We start from the raw sequence: 21,655 nt of genomic DNA on the forward strand, positions 1-21,655 counted from the left end.
GTGAGAATGAGATCCTGAAGGCCCTAGGAAGGCCACTCTGCCCTGTTTTCTACCTGGAACACAGGGAAAGCCACACTTGTGCCTTGGCTGGTGTGTGGCAGAGAGAAGACGAGGACAGCTCCCTGCACCCAAGCTGGGCTCTGCAGGGCTGCATGTCTAACAGACATGAAATGGGAGCCACAAAAGTCATTTAAAATCCTTTAGTAGCCACAATACAAGGGAAAATAAAACAGGTGAAATTAGTTTTAATAAAACATTTTATTGAACCCAGTATATCTAAAATACTGTCATGTCAACATGTGATCTAGGTAAAAATATTAATGAGATCTGGCTCATTTTATTTTGTAAGAAGTGTTTGCCACTTGGAGCCCTTTGACATTAACTGCACCTCTCCAGCCACAGGTCATGTGCTCGGTAGTCACACTTGCTGGTGGCTTCCCTACTGGATAGCTGGGGCTCTGGAAATTCTTCAGGCAGTACCTTTGCCCGCACTGGAATAACCCCAAACTGGATGAGCAAAACCAGCTCTGGTGCTCTGGTGTGACGCCATGTGTGACGTCGGGATGCGGGCACCTGACAGGGAAGTGATCTACACCTTCGTGGCATTAACAAAGCAGGATTCAATGTTGCACACTCACTGTGCTTCTAAGCATGTAAATGCTGAACACAAAATTATTAGGCTATATATACATGAAATGAATCATGTTATGGTGATTATGACTTTTCCCCAAATGATATTTAACATTGTTCTTATTCTAAAATTTAAATAAGAAATGATGGTACGGATAGTATTGTGAAATGATACCATGGAATGCTGCCTGTTTTCTCAGAGTCTCTAAGAGGAGGACCCCACGGGGCAGGTCCTCAGCAAAAGCTAGTCCCTCTCAAGGAGGCTGGAGGGTCTTCAGCATGACAGCAGTTGCCCAAATTTAGAAAATATTTAGACTCAGGACTTAGAAAGCAAGATAAAATGACAACTATACTTTTCTTTAGTTCAGAAATAAGTTAGCAAAAGTATCTTAAACATTTTTTAGTGATGAGAGAGAATAATCAAAATAAAAATAAGCAAAAGTTGAAAATCGTGTCAATAAAATAAACTTTTTCAGTAAAAACTCAAAACCAGTTTTGAGGGTTTTCCCCAACTGTTTAACACAATAAGAGTGTTAGTATTGCTCTAGTTTTGAAATCAATCAAATTCCATCTCTTCAGAGTCACAGAGGGCACTGTCATGCTTTTGTGGGTGGGAGAAGGCAGAGGTGAAACCCACAACCTGAAAAGATCCTTGATCTTCAGAGATAGGCTTAAAAAAAAAAGGCCCCCATCACTATCCACGGGGCAGGCACACCTCATATCTATTACAAGTGCCGACAATCCCTCTACCCAAAGGCTGCCCATGGAGGAGGGGGAGTGGTCACAAGGAGAGGGCAGGCATGAAGCCCCTCCCTGCACACAAAGGCTTACTTCAGAATGGACTTGCTGTCACTGATGGGCACGTGAGAACTGGGTGGACAGTCTTCCTTCATTTTCTCTTGTCTGCAGGCTCTGAAGTTACCTGTGGGAAAGACCAGGAAGGGCACACAGACAGGTGAGCAGGAGGAGCACTGCCCAATGCAGTGCCCAGAGACCCGGTGTGGAGGCGGGCAGCCTGGCCTCACCTCCCACCTCCTGACCCTGTCAACCCTCCAGTCCCCAGCCCCCAACCCCACTCCTACTTCCGGGCACAGGGCCGCCACAGCTGACCGGTCAGGCCCAGAGGACTTAATGGGAATCCACACCCACACTTGTCTGCCAAGCGCCCCCTGGAGGCACAAGGTCAGAACTGCTGAGTTGTTAGCCATTTCCAACCCTATCAGCCTTCCTCCACAAACCTCTCTTATAATCCCTAGTAATCAGGATTAATCTCCTAAATGTTTCAGAACACGTGCTATTTCCCCTCTACTCAGACACCCTGAATAATGGTTTCTGCCTCGATTACTCCTCCAAAATTCCAAAGCAGCCTGGGCCTATCTCCTTCATTCCTATTGAGCCCAGGCTGTGTGGCCCCATCTCTGCCCCTGGAGTCAGCTCACCAGGGCCAGCTCTCCTAGTGATGGGTTAATTGTACTATGTTCACTATGTGCCACAGACTGTGTTGAGCATTGTGGGGACAGAGCCCCAGAAAGTAGTTTACAGGCTCTCAGCCTCACGTGGAAGGGTGCTGGCTTGGGTGGGGGATGGCGGTCGGCTGTGGCCGGTTAGCTGATTGGCCGCTGGTATAACTGCTGTGGCTACGAAGGATTGCCGAGGATTGCCGAAGAGCCGAGCAGAGCCGAGCAGAGCGGAACAGAGTCGAGGAGAGTGGAGGAGAGTCGTCGGTCAGTCGGTTGGCGGAAAGGCAGACGGCAGGTCGGCGTCCGGTGGGCCCAGCCTCCAGTGAGACCATAGCGGTATGACTCCCCTACCTATGGCTCCGTGGGTGTTCCTTTTTGGCCTCACCATATCCTGCGTTCTTATGTGGGGAACGGGACCAGAGACCCCGCAGGCTGCCCCGCACGACAAATGGTGCAGCGAGCAGGGTCTCCCGCACGACAAGCATTTTCTGTGAATTACAGCAGGTCTTCCGATATGGCCTTTCGTTCAATGTTCAATGTTGTTTTGTTACAATGTTGATGCGAGGCTGTAGGAACTTAACTCTTGCTTATTGGATTAGCCTGCTGTAACATTGGTTTCATTATATGTCGTTTCACTTCAAGTCAGAACCTATTGACAGTGAGGACTTACTGTATTTCCTTTACTTCTTACAACAACATTATGAAGTAAGTACCATCCTATTCCCATTTTATGACTGAGAAAACAGGGACAGAAGTTAAGCACTTTGCCCAAGATTCCCAGCGAATAAGTAGCAAAGTCACTGTTTGAACACAAGCTCTTAGGCTTCAGATTCTGTCCTCTTAAGCCTTTCTCTATATTGACCTTGGACAGTGACTTAAACCGCCTGAGGAAAGAGTGAAGACTGGGAACATAAAACATAGAGTCACTTTAACAGAACTGGTAAAATGATTGACATTATGAAGGTTGAGGCATGAGGAAAGACTCCATTCTTGTTCTTACTGGCCTGGGAACTTAAACTTTTTTGAACTTTCCAGTTCTGTGTCAGTGCCTGGATCTACATCTGGACTTCCAGGTCACCCTCTGACTCCCCATGAAGGACTCAGGTATACATCCATCTGACATCCATTTTTCAAACCACTGGGGAGTTAGCAGACTTCCTTGGCACCCATTTCCCGGACCACCTGGCACCCATCATGTTGCCTTTCTGTCACCTGACTGATAACCATCCTGGAGCAATCCTGGGGCTAAGAATACAGGAATAATAATTCTCAAGAATGTACTTTTTGCTATAAGAACTTTTAACTTTTCTTTCTTCTTTGGAACACTTCTGGGTTTTTGCCTAGCTGTGTGTCTAGTTTGCAAAATCCAAGACCTTTGAATAATTCTTTATCCTTTTTATTCTAGCAAAACCTCCAGACTCTTTTTGCGTTCATTGGACACCCCAACCTTCCTTTTCTCATCTATGGAATGGGGTCATCTCTGCCCTATGGGATTGTTAGTGGATTCACACAGGAAATTGTCTATATCTCTTTCTAACCTGGAGAGGTTTGTGGAGTACTCCCTGGGTTTCTTTCATGGAGATTAAATCCACTAGAGCTTTCTCTATCTTGTGGCATCTTTCGCACAGATTCCTACTTCTGACTCTCTCCACATTACTCCCACAGAGGACTCTTTCTTATCAAGGCCCTTTGTGCATCAGACAGTGAGCCATAACTTCCCACACAATCTTGACCTTGCCTCTACCTCCCTTCTCCTAAGTTGCAGCCAGGAATCTGAGGGGTGAAGTTACACTAGAAGGTGGCACAGACAGGGTACAGAGCCTGTCCTTTATACCACCAAGGTCGGTTTCTTCACAAAACCCCAACATCGGTTCATACAAACCAGGCTCAGTCACATCTTCCCGACCTGTGTGGGCCCAACTGCTGTCCTATTAATATCCTTGGAGTGGAGCCTCTCACTACAGAGTGCTGTCCCCTTGGGCATGGGCTCTGACCAGTCCAGCCCTTTCCCTGCTTGCTCGACTCTACAAAGACAAGATGAGCCTGTCTGTGTGTTGGCATGAGTGCTTGATTCTGGATGCAGGGAAGGCATGGCTGGTTTGGAGAAGGGGAACTGAATGAGGTGGGCTTGCCAGTGACCTCAGAATCATCCTATAAACACCTCCCCTCTGCCTTGGTCTAGAGTGAGGCAAATCTCGGCCTGGAGAGGGCTCAGCCTCCCCACCCACCCCTTGCAGGGCAAGCCCCCAGCTGTAGCAACCACAAGGCCTGCCTCTGTGGGGTAGATGGCGGGCCACCATGGGGCCTGGTGTGAGGACCTCCTGCTGCATTCTTCTTGGAACTATTTCAAAATAGGGTTTCAGTTCCTTAGCACCTCACCTCTCCTGTGGAAAAAGTGATCTGCCAGGCTCCCCCTCAGGGTAGTTCCTCAAACATTTCTGACATAGAAGCTAGTTCCAGCCCAGGGTAAGTCTTATGTCTGGGATTCCCACTCAGCACTGATTTTGTGGGCGCGTGGCACAAGGATGTCTTGCTTTAGCAGCCTCATTATAGGAAGAGCTGCATGTACCCAGACTAACAGGAGGTGGTTTTTCTCTTGCCTGCCTCTGTACCCAGTTTCTCTCTCACTCCTCCCCACTTCCTGCTCTGAGCTCCAGCCTTCCTGAGCTGCTCATAGCTCCCCTAATGGGCTCTCGGCCTTTTCCTCTCTTTGGGTTTTTAAGGTGTTATTCTGTGCTCAGTACACAGCCCCCTCCTTGTCTTATCCTCTGGTGTTAGCTCTTCCAGCAGTTCCTTGGCAGAGCAGCGCCCTCCTGCCCTGCTCCTGTTCCCAGCTCCCCTCTGTGCTGGGCTCTGCCGGCGTCTCGTTTGGTCTCCTTGGGAGGAGTGTGGTGTGGCAGGGACCAGAGACACTGCTTTTCTGCCTCCCCACTTATTTCCAGCAGCGAACACAAGCCTGGCATGTTGCAGGAGGTCCATCAATGGCTGTTCAATTATTGGATAAATACAAGAAGCCTCAGGTCCCCAAAAATCAACTTTCCCAGAGTTGAGAATATACAGCTGGAATAAATCCCGTAAAAGTCTCCAGGGCCCAGGGAGGTGCCTCAACTGAGAGACACTGGTCAGTGGAGTCCATGGGGAGCTGGGGGACACTTGCCTTCTCTAGAGGGGCAGCTCTTCTGCTGTTTCATGAGAAGCCAGAACGTGGATTTTTATGGGCTGTATTTCACTATTCATATGATGGCTCACTTTCTCCAGCCCACTGCAGCTCTGGGGCCATGTGACTAACTCTGCAAATTGGTATTGTGTGTCACTCCCAGGCCAGCTCATTTGAGCCACTGCAACCTTGCAGCTCTCCTGTCCCCTGCCATGGTGACCCTGAAAGTCACATGTCCCAATTGGTGCAGCTTCTTGATGGTCAGCCTGGGTCCCTGAGTGTCTCTGTGGACCAGAATCCTCTGTCAACCCACAGTGAATATGGACTAGGAAAGAGAAATCAACTTCTGCTGTGATAAGTCCCTGGTGTTTCAGGGATTTGTTATTGCAGCATAACTTACACTATCCTGACTAATGCAGTAAATAATTCACACACACACACACACACATGCACACACACATCATACATATATACATACATATAGGTAGAATGTATATACACACACATACACACACATAGGTAAAAATAAAATATAGTCAGGCAAAACACACTTGCAAGACAGATGCCCTTAGTGGGGCTCCAGTTTGTGACTTCTGATTAATGACATGACTCAGTTTACAATACTTTCATTCTCCCATAGCATGTGGGGAATATGCCCATTTTGCTCTATGTAATAGGAGCATTTATAAGTGGACTTCTCTATAAGTCAAGCAGCGATTAATAATTAACAGAAGATGCTTCCTACAGAGCTCTGGACTAGGAGCTGCTAAAGGCTCATGTGACGTCAGTTGCATGCCTTTTCCTCTCTGAGCCTTAATTTTCCCATCTGTACAATAGGAATATTGACCTTTGATGGGTTAGAAATTTTCTCAACTGTAGAACTCTATTCAAATGGAACATTTATACCAATCAGATGAAAGGGGGCTGCTTTGGTTGACAGTGAGGTGAGTAGTGGGGAGCCCCACCCAGGGTCTTGCCCAGGGCTCCAGATGATACCGTTGGCAAAGCCCTGTGCTGAGTAATAGCTGAGGTCTTCCCCACGCTGGCATTCAGGAGTGTGTTACCCCTGAGAGCCTGCTCATTCAAAGGATGTAGTCAAGGTGCTGAGCGTCTCCAGCTTGAGTTGAGTGGCATCAGTGGGGGAGGCTGCACAGAGTAGGAATCAGGAGGAAAGAGAAGGAGGGTCCTTCCTAGAGTGCAGATGGCAAAGGGAAAGGGAAAGGGGAAGGTGAGGCAAAGGGTGAACAGCTTAGCTTGGAGGGACAGAGAATGGGGTATACCACCTAAGGTAAGGGTGGGAGGTGAGCAAGGCTGGGGGTAGGCAATGAAGGCCCCACTTCAGCAAAGGAGGACTTTTCCAACTTGCCTTGATGGGTCTCCAGCCTTAGGAGGTGGGGACCTCGGCCTCTCCTTTGAGAGAAACACATATTTCTGTGATCTCTGGCACTCATCATCTGTGTGGCCCTAAGCAAGTCACGTGGTCTCTCCGGGTCTCACATGTCCCATCCCTCCACCCCAAGTAGGCAACACTCTATCTCCTCGAGCTCCATCCTGAGCTCTGGGTCTCACGCACAGAATTGCACTCCAAACCTGAACACTGTGTATTTGTGCCTCCTTTACCAGAATGCAGGTTGGGATTATCATTTTGATAATCCCAGTGTCTTGTTGAGCTCAAAATTGAGTTGCATGTGTACCTAAGGGGTGTCCTAGAGATCACATGAATGAGAGAGATTCAAGGGAGAGAGAGAAGACACACACCCCAGCAAGAGAGCGGATGGGGATTTCGCTCAGTTGGGGGCATGTTCCTGAAACTGCCCCTTAAACACTCACTCTCTTTGCACATTTGGCAGGCCTTAGAGAATCTCTAATGGAATGGTTTTCAATCTTTTACATAAAGCACAATCTTACCTCTAAGTTAAACGCTAGGCAGAAGCCCAGTACACAGATGGATTACAGTGAAGCTGCCATGGTTGAAGCAGGATGGGAGAAAGGATGACCTGGGGCCAGCCTGCCACCCAGGCACGATCTGAAAACCAGAGTGACACATTCAGCTGGGCAAGCCAAGCCCTGCAGCTCTGGGAGTCCAACCTTCTTTGTCCTGGCTTGCTCACCCCCACCTTTCTCCCCTCACCAGCCCCAGAGCACACAGCTCAGGCCTCCAGGCTTGTCTCCCAGTTAGAGGAGGCTCTGTCCCCAACCAGAGGGCTCAGCTGTAGCCAGGGCTCCCTGTCTCCCAGAGGAGGGGCCCCAGGGCTGTGTGTCAGCCATGGTTACCTGTCCCCAGTGAACAGGCAGTGAATTGTTTTCGCTTTCCACGTCAGTGGCTGCCCTGCCAGCTCTGGGGAGGGGCAGCTGAAGACAGCCAGCATCACAGCTCGCCCTCACTATTGTCCCTGGACTTTGGTTTGGGACAAAGGGCAATGAAGCCTTTACAACTGCTAGGCTTGGGCCATCTTTCCTCTTTTGTGGTCATGGAGCCGGCTATCACAGAAGAAGGTAGCTCTGTGGCATTTCAGGTCACTGCGACAGTCCGATTCCTACCGGCCCATGACAGGAGAAAAAGAAGGCTTACGAAGTGGAGTTTTCAAGAAGCCAAACTGAGTGCATTTGAAAGCCTTTTATTTCAAAGCTATGTACTGCTTGCTTTTCAGTCTTACAATGCCCTTTCTTTCATAAAATAAGGGCAAAAAGAGATGGTTATTATTGTCCTTACTTGGCAAAATGGACAATGTGTCGGTATCCAAACTAAAATGTTCTGAGGATATCTGAGAAATCTGAGAGTTTGGGAACCTCTGTGCTAACATTTTATAAAATTATGATTCTTACTTTCTTATTTAGGCATGACTAAAATCAAATATATAAAGAAACTGAAATGAGAAGCAAAAGAAAGGAGGACAGAGCATGTGGTGCACAGCTGGGAGCCTTTCCATCCAGTCTGCTCCTACTATTATATAGAAGGAGGTAGAAGGTTCCCAGGGAGCAGGCAGGTGCTGGTGACACTGCCAGGCATTCCTGGGAAGCCTGAGCTCCCTGCTCCACAGCCAGAGGTCACAGCTTTCCAATGCCAGCCAGGGCCTGCAGGAAGGCGTGGAAAATAAAGCACCACCTTTAAAGGACTCTCCCTGGCACCTGTTAGCTAGCAAATGGCAGGAGCTTGGCTGGGAAAGCTGCAGTGCTGGTACCAGCTGCCTCTGAGAGGGGTCTGGCTGGACACAGGCCGCTTCTCAGCAACACATTTTTGCCAAGAAAGCCAGCTGTTGGGATTGTGGATGGCAGGCAGCAACTCAGCAGCTGCAGTCCCACACCCTTCTGAACGGCTGTCCTCACCCTTCGTCCTAATGCTCCATCACTGTCTCTGGCTCAGCTACACACCTCCCTGCCCCAGGACTGATGGCTAGGAAGTCCTGGGATGACAATGTACAGCAGGAGAGGTGTCCACAGAGCCACCGGCTACCTCCACTCCCTGCCTGTACCTGGGCTGACCCCACAGACCCGAGCTCACTTTTACTGTATCCTCCCCACCCCTGCAGTTCTGGGCTCCCACTGACAGGTGTCCCTGAGCTGATTCTGGCACCCAGGCCTCCCTGATACCGCTGCCCTTCCTCTGGAAAGCCCGGCTCTCTGCACCCACACAGGCCAGCCTCCCTCACGGCTTCCTCATGGCCCCAGCCCAGAGGCAGTGCCACATTTCTGGTGTCTGCCCTTGCTCTCTCTTTCACGGCACAGCAGCCTGGGGCAAGAAAGCTGTTTCCAATCCTTCTGCTCCCCTCACATGCACACTCCCAGGCCCTGTGGGGCCCCACCTCCCCAAACTGGGCTCACCTTTCCTATAGAAGAGGTATTTATGGAAACAGGAATCCTCTCATCTATGCTTTTTGGGCCAAATAGGTGCTCAGATGGCCACTGAGGCCTGGGCCAGCGGTGCAGTTCCTCAGGGCGCTCGGTGCCCCTGCAGGGTGTTCCCTATGGTGACCTCCACCTGTGCCACCACTGCGCTAGGCCTGTGTGCCCATGCAACCCTGCTGGGGTGGTTTCCTGTGAGACATGGTATGCCTCAGAATCTTTTGGGTTATGGAGCCCTTGAGAATCTCTTGAAAGCTTAACACACTCTCCCCACAAAAACGCACATGTGTACATGTATATGTGTGTATGCACACACACGTGCACACACTGAATCTGCACACCATGGCAGAGGGTCAGGAAGCTCTTGTTCATGTGCCCCTGGATCCTCAGACCCCAGGTTAAGAATGCTGAAATGTGTCACAGCAAAAGATAAGCAAGGGGCACCAAGGAGAGAAGTCTGGGTGTGAGTTTTATTGAAGCATCAACTTAGCAGGCGACTTCAGCATGCTGTGCCATGTTGCTTTAGGCAGGATTGTACTGGCAGCTGGTTTAGAGAGTCTTCAGGGCTCTTTCAAGTTCTGCGGCTATGGGGCATATGACACCCCGGCTCCACCCACCAAGGTCAGGCAGTGCAAAGGGAGGGGGTTCCAAATCTCTCCCTCAGCAGTGCATCCTGGGAAAGGAAGTCTGACAGCCAGAAGAGGAGACTGAGCACACTGCAAGTTCCCCTTTAACAAGAGTGAAAAAAACCTGCAGAAGCTTTGGGAAGTGCAGCAACTTACTATTTGATTTTAATTAACTTTAAAAGTATTTTCTTCAGTGAACTGTGTGACAGGATAACCAACCAGCATTTATAAGGATCTGGGTTTAAAGGTCTGTTCTGTGATTCTTTAGCTGTGTGACCTTAGGCAAGTCCCTTTCCCTTTCTGAACCTCATGTTCCTCAGTAGTTGAATCACTGACTGCTGTGAAGGTGAATGAAGAGACATGTAAGATGGGCCGCATACGCAGCTCACACTTAATATAGAAGCTCCAGTTACAGGTCATAGTGGGAGTAGTGGGAGTCAGGGACTCTGAGAAACGGTGGGGCTCTGGAGATGGGAATGTGGGACTCAAAGAGGATGCCAGTCCTTCTAGCAGGAACAGCTGTGAGTGAGTACATATGACTGAATTTACTCTCAAAACCATGATCCAGGCCTCCAGAGGCCCAGTCCAGAGGGCTTTCTGGTCGACCCCATAGTCACGGTCTCCCCTTTGAGGCTTTGCATTTACTGCGACATGCCTGAGTTCTGTTCATGAGTCATTGTCTAGCTGACCCCTACCCAGGAGGACCCTGGACCTTCACTCTGTTCATGACCTCCAGGCCACCCATTGGAATATCAGGGTGGAAATATGACCCCACCCAGCAGCTTTCACACTGACACTGTAATCTGTGGCTTCAAATGCACTTTCACTGTCAAGTATTGAACCACCAGCACACAGAGAGAATTATGACAAGAACTAATGAAAACAGACTTAACAAACACTGACAAAGTGCTGAGACAAACCCCATTACTACTTCCCGTCAGCAATTTTTGACCTAAGTTTAACATGTTCCATCGTCTCTTCTCTCCCTTCCCCTTCCCTCTCTTCCTTCTCCTTCCCTTTCCTCTCCCTCAGCCCCCTCCTTCTTCCCTCCCTCTCCCTTGCACCTCCCATCCTGGTGGCAGCAGCTTAGGAATTATACAGGGGAGCAGGAGGCAGGCAGACACGCATGTACGTGTTAGTTCTACCAATTCATAGTTCTTTTGTTTGTTTTTCAAATCATGGCTTCTGGCAACAAATCTTTATTGTGTTGTGGCCAGTTAAACTACAGAGCAACCAGTGAGGGTCTCCTCTGCAAGTGCAAGAGAAGGGCATGGCTTTGGAGTCTAATCTGCTTGGGTTCAAATGACAGAATCCAGCCTTTCTTTGCTGTGACATTATTTAATTCGTTTGTTAAGCTTGCCTACAGTGTTTTAGGATAGCACTGGCCCTGGCCTGGCACGCATTTTGGTGTGAGAAGAGGTCCTCCTACCCATAGGTCTGTGCCAGGTTAACGAAAACACTGAGACATCAGTCTCTCGAAGTGCAGGACTGAGGCTCAGGAGCAGGAGGGAGAGCGGGGTGAGCTCTCCGTGGGTGATGTGAATGAGACTTCGCACAATAAGCGTTGATTCAAATCCTGACTCCACCACTGACTCATCTGGGTAAAACTAGACAATTCCATAACTCTTTAAGCCTCAGTTTTTGTTTTTTTTTTTTCATCTGAAAATGGGGATAATGAAACTCTCGGGGCTGTGAGGCACACTGTGCTAAAGCCCTTAGCGCGGGTCTGGGAACAAGGCAAATCCTCTATAAACAGCGATTGTGAGGCGAGTCCCTCCTGCTATTATCTTGGCGTTGGTTTTCCACCTATGAAACCTTAGAATTGTGCCAGAGGCGCTCCGAGACTGACCCCGCAACTCTAAGATCAATGCTTCCAGGATACTAGCTAAGATACTAGGCAAAGGTGTAGCCTGCGGCCTCGTCACCTGCGGTGCTCAGGTTTTAGCCCCTAAAGTGCCCTCCCTTTGGAGGAGGTGGTTGGCGCCGTGCCCAACTCAACATTGGGCCCAAGGCTGGCAGGGAGGGGACCCTGCGCGCCGCAGCCAAGGGGCACCTTGTCCAGGCTCCAGCGCCGGTGGCAGGGGGCGGTCTCGGAGGCGGAGGCGTCAGTGCTCCCTCGACGCCCCCGAACTCTCCGTCCCACGTATAACTCACCGTCCACTCATCGCGCAGTCCAGAGGTCGCTGTCAGTGCTGTACCCTCGCCGGCACTCACGGCACTCACGCTGCATCCGTAGCGCCTATTGCCCACCGCCTGCTGTGTTCTGGGCGTCCGGACCGCCCCTCCCGCCCCTCGCCCCGCTGCGGCCAATGGTGACGCCCGTCTGTCCCTCTCCGCCCCGCCCCGCCCCGCCCGCCTCTCGCCTTGCGCCCGCCAATGGCGCCGCCTCGTCCGGCCCGCCGTGTCCCGGGCACACAGAGAAGGGTCCGCTCCAGGCGGTGCCCGAGGGGCTGCGGGGAAGGATCGGGCCGCGAGGTCTGCGGAGTGTCCTCGGACCACCACCAGGGCGCTCGGAAACTCTCAGAGGAAGCTGCCCGGGCTCGGCTGGGAGGGTCCTATAACCTTGGGGTAATCGGGGACCCTTGGGTTTCCAACGAAGGCCGCTGCGTGGCCGCTGCAATTACTAGATTGAAGGTCGCCTGAGGGGAGGTTATCAGTAAAGCCCCAACCATTGTTATTATTTTGCTCACGGAGCAGCCCTCGTATGTAGTCCGGCTGTTTGGTTGACGTGGCCTTTCAGAGCTCCACCGCCTTTAAGAAATCAGATCCGACGATACAGAGGAAAAGATAAACTTCTCTCCCAGTCACAGCCTGCTCCCGGAGGATTTGTCTGCGCGGAGTAACAGGGTCAGAAGACCTGTTAGAGGAATTCAGAACAATTCAGTGTTTCTGGGGTGTGGGCGTGGCAGCGCAGGGGAAGAGGTTAATGGAAACGTTTGCAATTTCTGTTTTATCCCATAATTCCCAGTTCTGACTTCTGGATGGACCTCCTCTCCCCTATCCCCAATATGAATCATTTTAGCTTCATTCAGTCTGTGGTTCTTAATCTTTTTAGTCACACGGCCATTTTAGAATCTGATATGGACCTTCTAGACAAATGCAGGTGCCCACATAAGCAAATATCAGCTGAGTTAAGTATATGGGCCCTGGGCCCCACTTAAGAGGGGCTGTGCTAATCATTGTTAGGACTGCTGGAATTGGGGTAAAGAAATTGGGCTCTGCTATCTACTTTTGCGTGACCTTGCCATGTTGCAACACCTCTGGGCCTGTCCCCCCCCCCCCCCTGCAGAAATGAGGGGGCTAAAGACCAGTCCAGGGATCCTTCAGCTCTATTTTTCCTTTAGTTCTTGGAGAATGGCCCATCCTCTGCCAGGCCCGGGCTCACCGTGGTTGGGGACCTCCTCTCATGCACAGTCCAAAGGTCTGGTCATCATAGCTGAAGCCAATAATTGGGTGCTTCTAAAAGGTTTTTAAAAACAGTGGGTAAAATGCAACATAGCGCTCAACCTGTGAGCATTCACTCATGCCCAGTAGTGTAAGTAAACATAGTACATAGGGTGACATACAATTTCCCTGGGACTTTCCAGCTTTTGAGAGTGAATCACTGTGCCATCCCCAGGGCCAGGATAAGTCTAGAGTGAGGATTGGATTTGAGGAAGCAATCTGATGTGTCCTGCACCCACACTGTGCATCAGCACTGTGTGAGGTGCTTTACATCAGGGGTCCCGTGGAATCTCCTCAGTACTCCTGGGGAGTGGGTGCAAATTACCTACATTTTCATGGCACACAAGTGTCCATCATCAGGGAGGAAACCCCTTTCCTTCAGTGTTCAATGGAACTGTACTTGGCCTCCAGCTCACTTATGGTGGGTGTTGTGGATACTGTCAGTTGTCAACCCAGTATCCATTTCCTTCTTTGGAAAAAAGAAAGAGAGGAAGGAAGGACAGAAAATGAAAAGAAAGGACAGAGAGTGCATGCATGTGTGAGTGAACAACTTGTGTGCAGCATCAACGGGGAGCCCCTAGTGACGGACCATGAGCACCAGTATTCTTCATACTACAGTCGCAACCGGACTAAGTTAGTGCATGATGTGACTGCTGTGTAAAACAGAGCAGAAAATAGCAGTGTACAGTACACAGAGTAAATGTAAGTTGTGTGTTATGAAACTTTTCTTTGCACTCTTCGTGTTTCAGTTGTGTGTATTAGGCAGTGATATTAAATGTGTTTCTCACTGGGACACCGTCAGAAATGTTTCAAAGTCATTGTCTAAGTCAATCTTGACAATCCTTTTCATGGCTTTTCCCACCTTCCTTTGAAGCTAGAAGTGGCCATATGACCCACCTCTGTGCAAAGAGATAGGCAAAATATGTGGGAGAGGAGAGATTTAAGGAAGGGAGAAGACAATTTTGCTTTTCTGGTAGAAGGAACAGAATACCCCCGCCCCCTGCTTTTCTGTCTCAAATGTGGATATAATGTGTAATGTCTGAAGCATTGGCAGTCATTTTGTGATCATAACACAAAATGTCCACATGCTAATGCTGGTGAAACATAAAATAAGAGGAGTCTGGGTCTTCGTTAGCATATGGGGCTGCAGCACCATGTCTGCTTACCCTAGACTTTTTGCCATGGAGAAAATCAAAACCTTATTTGTTTAAGCCAGAGGTTGGTAAATCTTTTCTGTAAAGGGCCAGATAGTAAATATTTTAGGGTTTGTGGGCTGAATTATCTGTGTTGCAACTACTTAGCTCTGCTGTTGTAGTTTGAAAGCATCCATAGACAACGTGTAAAGCAAAGGGCATGGCTGTGGTTCCAATAAAACTACAAAACAGGTGGCAGGCCACATGTGACCCATGGGCTACAGTTCGCTAAAACTTTCCCTAGATGATTTTGCTCCCTTTATTGCCTCTTTGATCTCATCTCCCCTTACTTCCTGTCCTTCTCTCTGCTCTGGTTATTCTCTTCTTCCCACACATGAGGTCCACTCCCACCTCAGGGCCTTTGCACTTGCTGTTCCCTCAGCCTGGAAGGCTCTTCTCCCAAATGTCCACAGAACTTGCTCCTTCACTTCCTTCAGGTCTTTACTCACAAATCTCCTTCTCTTTGAGGTCTTCCCAGCCTCGCTAAATAACATGCCCCTCCCCGCCCACAGGTTCTAACTCTGTGGCATGCTGTGTATTTCACTTCCTTATTATGAGCTCCTTGAGGGAGGAAGGCTGTGTCTGTTGTGGACTCTGCCTCGAATGTCATGGTATTTAATCAATATTTGGTTGGCAACTGATTTTTTTTTTCCTTTTTGCCAAGTTCAAGCAAGAAAACAGACTCAGAGGGGCTTATAAACCCATATAGAGGGACACAGCGAGTGAAGTGATGGAATCTGAGTTTGCACCCTGGTGGCCCTGGGAGGTCGTGTTTGTGCCACCAGTGAGTGAAGGGAGAACAACATGTACCTCCACTGGAAGATCGGGCTTGAGAGGAGTTGAGGCCACACAGAAGTTTCTACAAGACTCGGCCCTAGGGCATCACCCCATTGATGGAGGCCTCTGGGAGTCCATTAAAAGAACCAGGCATTATCCTGTGCATCTTGGGCAATTTCACTTTTTATGGCATTCCTGAATCAGAAGCTTTAGAAAATCATTATTTTGCAAACAGTCCAGACTGATTTGTAAAATCCATAAAAATCCAAATGGAAACACTTATGATTCAACATTTTTAGTCGAGAAAGAACCACAGAGAGTAAATTTATATTTGATGTGCAAGTAGGGAAACTTAAAGGAGTCTAAAAGTCCATAAAACACAAAGGCTGCCATTGGTGCAAGGCATCTGCTAAGCTTTTTCTTGAGGCTTTTTGGCACCAGGGCACTGATCCAAGGAGACAGAGAAATTACCATCATCCTTGTGGTGCTTCGAGGGGCAAGTCATGAAAATGCCCAGGTATAATCACATGTTGTTGAGATGTGATTTATATTTCTCTGAGTCTTGAAAAATAGGTTTATGTATTTTAACGTAAATAATATTAATAATGAGGATCATTTTCAAGGTCATTTCCTTAAAACAGTAAAGAGAAGTTTAAATTAAAATTACTACTTAATTAACTAAGGCCTTTTATGGATGACTTTGTATGATTTTTTTTCCTTCACTGTCTCTGACATAAGATTCAGAACAAGTGAGTTTTTAAAGCAATTTTTCAAAAAAGTCTGTATGATTTCAAATGTAATTCTTTAGGAAACAATTGGATGATTGCACTTGAGACCTGTAAGATCTGGTATAAACCAAGCAGCTTTTCTTTGTTTTTAATGGGCTCTGTTTTATGGAACCCCCCAGCAGGAAGAAGCCACTTACAGAATGCTTCTTGCACAATTTGTTTTGGTGGAATCCTTGAGTAGTGAGGTCATCCCATTGCATGATTTAACATACAGGAGGATTTACCATCAGTTTTTAGATGAGTTCTTAAATAATGTGAAATGATTTCCATTACCTCTATTTGTTAGCATATAAACAATAACTTCAGGTTAATACACAGACCTCTTTAACCCACACCACAGGAGAATTTATTCTCCAAACAGACATAAATTTCAATGATGTTATCACATAGGTGTCTTCCCATCACACACACACACACACACACACACACACACACACACACACACACACACGCTTTCTGTATTATTTGTCCTTGATGGTTGTGCTTTGGAAAAGCTTTCATCCCTCCCTGTAGAACTAGTTAGTACTTAGGCACAGGGTTTCCTAGGAGGGAGAGAGGTTGCTTTAAAAAGTAGCTAAAAATTGCTGCTGAAAGTTCCGTTTGGAGAAAAACAACTGCTTAGTTCAAGTCCTTTCTCCACCAGGTATTGAGGAAAAGGTATGACAGTCCTGAGGTCTGCTCCAAAAACATAAGTGAAAATAAGATGGCATGAACATCTACAGGCAGAGAGCAGAAACAGGCCTGGTTTGTTGAGGAGTCAAAGGTCTTTGTTTTTACCCTCTCCTCCCTATAATCCTGACACTGGACATATACAATTTTGGTGTTCATCCAACAGTACAAATCAGAAGGCTAGGGGAGGGATACGTCTTCACTTCCTTAGGGCTTCTCTGCTTTCCCAAGCCTCTCCCACCCATCCATTCTTCATAGCATCCTTCCACCCTCTACTTGGCTGTACTCTCAAAGGATGCTGACAATGAGGGCCTGCTAGAAAGTCGATAATTGTGGATGGACATTGTAATGGCTGTGAGTTAATACATCTTAAAAATAAGATGAAAATAATGATGGCAATGCAAGAATCCTGAAAAAACTGTATTTTCAATGTAACTATAATTTTAATAATAGAAAATTATGTTGTTCAGTATTTGGATTCATTGAACAAATAGCAAGACTGTCCGCTGGACACAGGGAGATAGGCATGAAACAGTACAAGGGCAGGAGGGTTTATAGGACAAAGCCTCTCAAAGGACAATGTCTTAAGTAAGGATTTACCTCCACAAAGAGTCTGGTGTTGCTTGAATTTCTATCAATAGCAAGATACTGAGAGTCAAGACTGAGAACTAATAAGCGATTAAGACCTTCCCTCAAGCCAGGATGTTAAACAGTCGAAAGGAAGTTGGAACCTTCCAGATGGAAAAGAAAGGAAACTTGAGAGTGCACAGAGCATTTACACAAACAAGGGCCATTTGTCCAGCTCTGGCCTGTGTATTACAAAACAGGTCAGCCTCAGGGCATTCTGGGGAGACATGACAGCTAGACAATGTGGCTGCTGCTGTGTCATGGATGGCAGAGCAGCACGCTCTACCTCTTCCTCCAAGCATGCAGCTTCCCAGGGAACATAAGCCATCCCCAGTGGGAAACAGCGAGCTAGCCAGACTTGACCTGTTAACCCTGTGTTTAAAAAGATGTTTCAGCTGAGTTAACCTCACCTCTGAAACTGTCATCAAAGCCGCCTCTGTTCAGCCCCTGGTGTGAGAGGGGCTGCCACCCCCAAGTTTCCTTCCAACCTTTGTTAACTATGAACTAAAGACCTGTGTGATTAGGAAGGATAGTGCCATATAATTGCTAAACTTCTTAAATTTTGTGTCCACTTGGGAATCATCTTGGCTATTCCCTTTGAAAATTCTCTCCCAGTGTAACAAATTATATGTCGATCTTAGAGCTGGGACAGTGCATTAGTCACGGTTCTCCAGCTAAACAGAACCAATAGATATATTTCCTATTGAGATAGATTGATAAAATGAAAAGAGTGAGAATGAGAGAGGGAAGGGGAGGGAGGGAGGGACGGAGAGAGAGATTTTAAGGCATTGGCTTATGTGGTTGTGGGGCTGACAGGTCCAGAATCTTTTGGGCTCACCTTCTGGCTGGCGATTCAGGTAAGAGTTGTTGCAATTTGAGTCTGAAATCTGCAAGCTGGGAACTCAGGCAGGGTCAATGTTGAATCTTGAGGCAGAATTGCTTCTTCCTTGGGAAGTCTCAGTCTATTCTCTTAAGACCTCCAACTGGTTGGATGAGGTAACTCGTTTTACTCAAAGTCTACTGATTTAAAGTTAATCACATCTGAAAAATATCTTCATAACAACAATATTTTCTTGTCAAAGACAACAAGACTTGTCTTTGATCAAACAACTGGGTGCTGTGGCTGAGCCAAGTGAACACGTAAAACGAACTATCACAACCAGTGTTTAACCAACAGCTTGTACCCCCTCTTGCCCCGGTCAGGAGAGACTCCGTGACAGAGTATGGCCTGATACTTGGCATTACAGGACTCTTAAGGATGTTACCGTGCCTCTTTTGTCAGGAGTTTCATGTTTGAATGTACCTATATAATCTGTAGCAATTTTTGAGGAACTTTTGTTTTTCTCTTGGCTTAGTAAGTCTAAATTGGGGGTTGGCCAGACAGTAAATATTTTCATCTCTCTGGCTACTACTGAAGCAAAAGCAGCCATAGGCAATCTGTGAGTGAATGGCATGGCTGTGTTCCAATAAAACTTTATTTACAAAAACAAGCAGAGGGTCCATGGGTAAAGGGAGAGTCTGGGATGATATCAGACCTTTTCTCCCTGCCAAACCTGGCAAAGGGAGTAAGTAAACTATGCTCTAGGTTGGGCTGCTTTCAGCTATGAGGAATAAAACATCGAAACAAAGGGAGTTTTGTTATCGCACACAATAAAAAGCCCCAGAAATGAGTACTTCCAGGGTTGGATAAGTCACGGTCTCAAAGACATCTTCAAGGACCCTGGTTCTTTTCATCTCTGCACTCTGTCATCTTCAGCATATTGGTTTAGTTCACCCAGGTGTCTGCAAATGGTTCGTATACTTCTTGGCAGACATGACCACATTCAATAGAAGAAGCGGAAGAGAGTGCTCCCATGTGACTCCTTTTATTAGCAAGGAACCCTTTGCCAGAAGGCACCGGGCCATCTCACCTCACTTTTCATTGGCCAGAACTTGGGTGAGGGTACTGCAGACGATGGCCAGGGGAGGAAGGTAGATCAGCCATGAAAAGTCAGGCTCTACGAGTGAGCAGGGGTGCCTCTGGGAAGAAGTGCAGCAATGAACGCCTACTCTCCAAGCAGATGAGGTGGGCCCATTCCAAGAGGGGCAGAGTCACTGCCTTGTGATGGTCAGCAGGGTCTGAAGGGGAAAGGACGGCATCAGGCTGGAGAGAAGTTCAGGAGAGCAGTTTCCTCTGTTGAGCACCATGTATGAGACTCTGTACAATTGGAATGTACCCTGGCTATAGAAAAACTGGGAACAAGAGAATAGGGAGTCACCGCAGCCACCCACGCCAGGCAAACAGGAACTGAAAATGCCCATGGAGAAATGAAGAGCAGCTGCGGGGGGCCTGAGGCCAGAAACATCCCCTGCCAGCTGCTGGGGGGCTTAGCCATGAGCTCTGGCTGGTCTCTCTCTGCTAACCTTCCTTATAAGCTCCAGGGACTGGAGCACAGCATGCAGGAGCAGCAGGAGACCTGGGACCCAGAATGAAACCAGAATGTGGCCCCAGTACATATGCTGCGTTTCTAGGTGTCAGCGTGACATTTGCTTACCACTTCCGACCTGCACTGGGGCAGGACAGAGCTTGCTGAGGCTGGAGTTTGTCCTGGGCTTGAAGGCAGCCATGTGGGAGGGCTTGGCACAGCTTCCAGGCTCAGCTGGGTCCAGCTTTGCTCAGGCCCATCAGCCACCCAGGGGAAACCCAAAAGGCACAGGCCTACGGCTTTGTGAGCGGCACCATGTGGGGTAGGAGATCTGTGGGCAGGAGAGTCTGGAGACAATGCTCCAGCGGTGAATGTATTGGGGTGGGGGTACTCAGTGCTCAGAACAAAAACTGCCCCCGGGCATGTGAGCACAAGAGTGAAAAATGAAGTAAACACAGTCACAACCAAAATGGGGAGCTGGTCTGCCTTGTCCCACCTAAGCTAGCTCTCCACATTCTCTTCCTTTATCACTTCTTGTTCCTGGCCTCCTTTGCATTTACTCTTGAGAAACATTAGAATCTTGGGTAAGTTAGGGTCATCTGGTCAACACCCTTCTCATTCAAAAGATGAGGAGAGAGAGGCACAGAGGATGTGGTATGGCCAAGGGCTGGTGAGGTCCGTGACCAGTCTTAGACTTTAATCTCCTGATGATGTTACGAGTCTCTAGAGCCTGGAATGAATACTGGCCCAACTGCTTTTTATCTGTGTGCCAGTGTTCACATTACCAAATTCTCCATTCTGTGCCTTCCTATTTATAAATGTGATCATAAGAGACTCTGCCTCATAGGCTGTAAAGACTAAAGGAGGTGGAACCTGCAAAGCACTGAATTCCTGGAACACTCAAGTCTCAGTTCTGCCAGTTGTCATTGTTTTGGATATGGCTCTTTGCCTTATGCTCTTTCTATGGCACAAGAGTCTTCTTTATTATGTGTGGAGAATATATACGCCAGCTTTAGATCTGATGGACTTGGCATGCTTCCCTTGTCCCAGAGTAGACAATTACATACCTGATAACATTCTAGTCTGATTTTTGAAACTCAACACAAATCTGCCTTTCTAGATTTCCCTCTGAATTCATCTCATGGCACATGGTTTGTAATTTCATTGTAATGCTTATACCTGTCCTCATGTCAGTCACACTTAAGGGTCCCTCTATGGGATCTGACAGCATGCCTGACTCACCTTTCCAGCCCATTACCTTGCATGGTGCTTGGACCACCAGTAGGTGCTCAATGAATATTTGTTGAACTAAATGGACTCTTGTTCCTGGCCACCTATTCTCTAAGTTTATACTGGATCTCCTGGATTAAAAGAAAGGAAGGTGTTCCACTCTGGAAAGAGGAACCCGAGACTTGCGGCCTGTAAACATCTCAGAGTTTCCTGGAAACTGAAAACTGAAGCAAAACTGAAGCTGGTAGCACAAGTACCCACACTCTGGGCTACATGATGCCTCATACAGAAGCAGCTATGTAGGGGCACATGAGTCACCACAGGCATTGCCCATTCACTTTACTTGTTATCTTCTCTTTGAAGGGAAATTTGATTTGAGACTTTCAGAGGCTTTCAGTATTAGATGATAAACATTCCATTGGTTGGGCTCTTGCACCTGCCCCAGTATATTCTCAGTATATTTCTCCAGTTCTAGTGCTCCCAACTTTCCCAGATCAGTATCCTAAGATACTGCAAATTTCTCAGAAGCTATATATATATATATATATATATATATATATATATATATATATATATATATATATATACACACACACACACACACACACACACATATATATCACATAGCATATCTTTAGACTCAGTATTGGATTTTTCTTGGGCCTGCTCTGTAGTCTGGGCAAATGCTTCCTGTTAATGTGTTAATGTGCATAGTTGGACATCTCTCCCTGAGGCTCAGAGCTGGCAGGTCCTTTAGAAGTGACCTTGTCCCTCAAACTGCATATGAAGAATGACCCAAGCCCCCA

At 47.8% G+C, this 21,655-nt stretch overlaps 1 protein-coding gene across 6 annotated transcripts in view; it reads right to left on the bottom strand.

The window, feature by feature from the left end:
* Positions 1 to 12,014, bottom strand: part of RASSF4 (Ras association domain family member 4) — a 44,635-nt gene extending 32,621 nt beyond the window's left edge. For 4 of the 6 annotated variants that reach the window (XR_012497951.2, XM_019710292.3, XM_019710291.3 and 1 more), the window contains exons 1-2: positions 11,871 to 12,014; positions 1,462 to 1,552 (exon numbers count right to left, since the gene is read on the bottom strand). Coding sequence is in view for 4 of the 6 variants with exons in the window: in XM_019710292.3 (XP_019565851.3) it covers positions 1,462 to 1,523 (62 nt within the window). In the remaining 2 variants the exon portion in view is untranslated. Of the gene's footprint in view, positions 1 to 1,461; positions 1,553 to 7,155; positions 7,274 to 11,870 lie in introns of those variants that run through there. The other 2 variants (XM_019710290.3, XM_088792150.1) reach the window with 2 other exon arrangements.
* Positions 12,015 to 21,655: the final 9,641 nt, after the last annotated feature.

Source organism: Rhinolophus sinicus, chromosome 15 (genome assembly GCF_057876585.1).
Source record: "Rhinolophus sinicus isolate RSI-liver-muscle chromosome 15, RSI-T2T, whole genome shotgun sequence".
Taxonomy (NCBI): Eukaryota; Metazoa; Chordata; class Mammalia; order Chiroptera; family Rhinolophidae; genus Rhinolophus; species Rhinolophus sinicus.